The following is a 5,000-nucleotide window of genomic DNA, read 5'->3' on the forward strand; positions in this document are numbered from 1 at the left end:
AGAGAGAGAGAGAGAGAAAGAGAGAGAGAAGAGAAGAGAAGAGAAGAGAAGAGAAGAGAAGAGAAGAAAAAAGGAGAGAAGAAAGAGAGAGAGAGAGAGAGAGAGAGAGAGAGAGAGAGAGAGAGAGAGAGAGAGAGAGAGAGAGAGAGAGAGAGAGAGAGAGAGAGAAAGAAGAGAAGAGAAGAGAAGAGAAAAGAAGAGGAGAGATAGAGGGAGAATAAAAGAGAGAGAGAGACAAACAGACAAACAGACAGACAAAAGAAAAGGTACAGAATGAAAGCGAAAATGGGGAAAAATATGGTCAGTCAGCCAGCCAGCTTTTCAGTCAGTCAATAAGTCAGGTATCTAACCACACCGTTATTCCATCGCTCAGTCAGTCAGCCAGCCAATCAATCAGCCATTAACCCAGCCATTCAACCACCCAACCAATCAGCCACACAGCCAACTCAACCCGACAGAAAGGTCTCTCACCACCGCCCCCCCCAGCGAGCAGTCCGCAGGGTCCAGACAGCCGAAGGCCAGCTGCTCGCCCTCGTAGACCGCGGGGGCGTCTCTGTCCACGAGGTAGGTGAAGGGCGTGTCCACGGTGTCCACGTAGAAGGCGAGTAAAGGCCTCCATTTGTAGGTGTTGGGTGTAGGAGCGGTTGCTGGGGGAGGGAGAAGAGGTTATACAATGGTTTGAATTTGGGTGTCGTTATCTGTCCTTCCATCCATCCATCTATCTACCTATCTATCTATCTACCTATCTATCTATCTATCTGTCTATATATCTGTCTGTCTGTCTGTCTTTCTGTCTATCTGTCTGTATGTCTGTTTGTCTGTCTGTCTATCTGTCTGTCTGTCTGTCTGTCTGTCTGTCTGTCTGTCTGTCTGTCTGTCTGTCTGTCTGTCTGTCTGTCTGTCTGTCTGTCTGTCTGTCTATCTATCTATCCATCCATCAATATGATAATTCACCTATCTCTCAATCTTATAAACCTATAGATTAAACTCGGCTACGATCGTACGTACCAGGAAATTACAGAAAATACGAAAAGCAACATACTATTGGTGCTGCACGGAGTTGCCTCACACCGCGGCCCGGTCACGCACATGTAGTCCGCGCAGGTGTGTACTGAGGAGTCCAGGACACAGGAGGGACTGCAGGTGTTGCTCTCCCAGCAGTACTCGCCGACGTCGCACGCAGGAGAGACAGCCTGCAAGTTGGAAAGTGTTGTTGCGATGGTTTTAAAGGTTTACGGATTTTTTTTTTTTTTTTTTTAACCCGTTTTCTGTGTTATTATCTCTTTCCTTTTCGTCCCATCGTCTCCTATTTCCCTTTCCCCCCTCCCCTTCTTCCCTTTCCCCTGCCATACCCTTTCTCTCCTCCCTCCCTTATACCCATCCCTCCCCTACTCCTCTTATCCTCCTTTTCCTCCCTCTCCTCTTTCTCCCTTTCTTCCCTTCCTTGTACCCTTCCCATCCTTCCTTCTCTTATCCCCCTTTTCATCCCTCTTCCCTTCCTCCCTCCCTTGTCCTCATCCCTTCCCTCCTTCTCTCATCCCCCTCTCCCTCCGTCTTCCTCCCTCCCAGTTCTCCTCCTCTTATTCCCTTTCCCCCCTCCCTCTTTCCTCCTACCCTCCTATCCCTCCTTCTCTCATCCCCCTCTCCCTCCGTCTTCCTCCCTCCCATTCCTCCTTCTCTCATCCCCCTCTCTCTTCTTCCCTCTTCCCTCCCTCTCCCCCATTCCTCCCTCCCATTCCTCCTCCTTTTATCCCCCCCTCTTCCTCCCTCCCATCCCCCTTCCTCTCCCATTCCTCCTTCTCTCCTCCTCCCACTTCCCTCCCTCCCTCCTTTCCCACCTCTTCTCTCACCCCCTTCTCCCTCTCGCCCCCCCACCCACCCCCGCTCTTCCCTCTCCAAAGAACATACTCACGTAGATCCCGATCCATCCCACCGCCGACGCCGTAACGTGCACTCTCGCCACCTCGCCCGCACTGACGCGTCGGTCCTCCAGCACCATCCCGTATGAAGCAGCGACCGTGTACGTGCTTGAAAGGGTCTCCAGGCCCAGCACCGAGCCGTAGATCGACTGGATATCAGCTGATCACCGGAAGAAGTGGAATGGCGAAGATAGAAATAAAGGAGAATTGAGAGAAAGGTTGTTTGGAGAAGCAAGGAAGAAGGGAAATTTGATTGAGAACAGGAAGGGGGACGATTTTCAGATTTCTGATCACCGGAAGAAGTGGAATGGCGAAGATAGAAAAAAAAAGGAGAATTGAGAGATAGGTTGTAAGGAGAAGCAAGGAAGAAGGGGAAATTGATTGAGACCAGGAGGGGGGACGAAATTCTGATATCTGATCACCGGAAGAAGTGGAATGGCGAAGATAGAAACAAAGGAGAATTGAGAGAAAGGTTGTTAGGAGAAGCAAGGAAGAAGGGAAAATTGATTGAGAACAAAAGGGAGAAATTCTGATATCTGATCACCGGAAGAGAGGAATGACGAAGATAAAAAAAAAAAAAATCAGCGTATCACTGGGAAAATGGAAGATAAAAAAGAACTAAGAGATAAGATGTTAAGAGGAAGCAAGGAAGAGGTTAAAATTGACCGAGAACGGGTAGTTGTGCTAATCGAGGGGTGGAGTGGGGGAGTGGGGGAGATTATTATAGAGATGGAGGAGGGGAAGCAATTTTAAAATCGAAAAAAAATATCAACTGATCAACGGAGGAAGGGAATGGCGAAGATAAATAAAAAGGAAGCAAGGAAGAAGGGAGACCGATAGAAAGGAGGGGGAAGAAAGTGTGATAAAGATGAAGAAGAAGCAAATGAACCAAAGGAAGTAGTGATAAAGACAAAGGTAGAAGAAGAAATGCCGTTAGTTATGGAAGGAGAAGCAGAAGTTTCACATTGTTTCCATTTTCTCATAGATGATTTAACGTCGGAGTGACGTAAGAATATCAGAGAGAGAAAAAACGTTTAGGAGGAAAAAGTAGCGCCGGAGACAGAAGGCGAAGGAGTTTATTATCATTATCATCATCTTTGTTATTGTTATTATCATTATTATCATCGTTACTAATATCAATATTACTACTGTGTGTGTGTGTGTGTGTGTGTGTGTGTGTGTGTGTGTGTGTGTGTGTGTGTGTGTGTCTGTGTGTGTGTGTGTGTGTGTGTGCGTGTGTGTGTGTATGCGTGTGTGTGTGTGTGTTTGTGTGTGTGTGTGTGTGTGTGTGTGTGTGTGTGTGTGTGTGTGTGTGTGTGTGTGTGTGTGTGTGTGTGTGTGTGTGTGTGTGTGTGTGTGTGCGTGTGCGTGTGCGTGTGCGTGTGCGTGTGCGTGTGTGCGTGTGCGTGCGTCTGAGTGTGTGTGTGTGTACGTATGCATGTGTACTCGTGCGTTTATGCATCCCAGCTACCACCTAATCCAACAAAACTAATGAAATAAAACCAGCCAACGCCACGCCACCGCCTCACGCCCTCACCTGGGAGGCTGTACGTCGCGAGCTGGTACCCAGGGTGCGTGAACTCGGTGATGAGGGTCACGTTCTGGCCAATGGACGAGGTGACGAATTCGCAGTCCACCTCCACGCCCACCGCCACCACAGGGGGGCAGATCAGCGTGGCGTTCGGGGGCTCCAGCACTCGCACGGGGATTCCGTCCATGATGTGAGGCAGTTTCTCCAGGAAGGCTGAGGAGGAAGGGACAGAGAGTGAGGACGAAGAAGCTTTGGGATAGATGCGCGGGCGAGAGAGAAGCGAGGGGATAGAAGGAGAGGGAGAGGGAAAGGAGTGGAACCAAGAAGACCGAATTTATTGGTTTAGTTTGTTTGTTTGCTATATTGTAAAATGAAAGGGAAAGGAAGTAAAAGGAAAAAAGAAAAAGAAAAGAATAAAAGGCATATACACACATATATACACACACATACACCCACACACACCAACACCCACACCCACACACATATATATGTGTGTGTGTGTGTGTGTGTGTGTGTGTGTGGGTGTGTGTGTGTGTGTGTGTGTGTGTGTGTAAGTGAAGGAGCATCCTCAGCTACGAATTCAGTTAAATGTGCATGAATAGAGGCGCTTTAGTCGCTTGGTTTGCTTTCGAGAGCCCCGTGAGACCGCAGCTACCTCGTCGCAGCACTTTGTGGTCATGGGTTCTCCAGCGCCGCGACCTGAACGTACAAAGAAATTGATGATAAAGTAATGATTAGTATAGTTATGATAAGGTAATTTGTGATAATTCATATTTGTATATGTGGAAGAGTACGTCCTGTGACTTCATTTTCTCCTGAAGAAAGGAAAACACAGTCATTTGAAAGTTGTAGTGGTGAGATTTGAATAGATGAATATATATTTAATAACACGTATATAGCAAGAACCATTCAGTTGCAAGTTCTAGATTTCGCAACGGTTGCAAAGAATGTTTTCGGACTCAGCTGTTTGCAAGTAAAATATATTTACTTGACAAATTATAGATAAATCCGTGTGAAGAGAGAGAATAGTAATGCTGACCAGAGAAAAGTGATAGCTGCGAGTCTCTGTGAAAGAAGATCTATGGGATGATTGTATAGGAAGAGAGAGAGGTTTGATAAATGAGGGGTCAGAGAGAGCGAATCCAATATTTATTCATATATTTCCATCTTTTTAAAAATGAAAGGGCGAAAGAGTTTTATGAAGGCTCTGGTAATTAGAGTGACTGAATAAATCATTGACAGTTAAGGAAAGTGAGCTAAAAAAAAGAAAAAAAAAGAGCGTGGGAGATAGACAGAGAGAAGCATAGCATACATAGCAAAAATAATATGAAACAGACAGGCAAACAAAGAAACGCTAACGCAAAGACGCACAAAAAATAAATATTTACAATAGACAAAACGCATATAAACTATCACCGCTTTGCCACTTAATTTAGAGAGCAGTTTAGCCATCCGCCAAATAGTACTGTACATGAATATTAATAGTACTCCAGGATTTGCCAATAATTCAACGGAATGATCGCCATGAACACGCAGACGGACACAGTGAT

At 46.3% G+C, this 5,000-nt stretch overlaps 1 protein-coding gene across 1 annotated transcript in view; it reads right to left on the bottom strand.

Annotated features, from left to right (window-relative positions):
- Window positions 1-5,000, bottom strand: part of LOC125043687 — a 27,027-nt gene that overhangs the window by 11,903 nt on the left and 10,124 nt on the right. The window contains exons 5-8 of the mRNA XM_047639924.1: window positions 3,457-3,663; window positions 1,913-2,079; window positions 1,043-1,193; window positions 472-647 (exon numbers count right to left, since the gene is read on the bottom strand). Coding sequence (XP_047495880.1) covers window positions 472-647; window positions 1,043-1,193; window positions 1,913-2,079; window positions 3,457-3,663 — 701 coding nt within the window. The remainder of the gene's footprint in view (window positions 1-471; window positions 648-1,042; window positions 1,194-1,912; window positions 2,080-3,456; window positions 3,664-5,000) is intronic.

The sequence above is a fragment of the Penaeus chinensis genome, chromosome 34, assembly GCF_019202785.1.
Source record: "Penaeus chinensis breed Huanghai No. 1 chromosome 34, ASM1920278v2, whole genome shotgun sequence".
Lineage (NCBI taxonomy): Eukaryota > Metazoa > Arthropoda > Malacostraca > Decapoda > Penaeidae > Penaeus > Penaeus chinensis.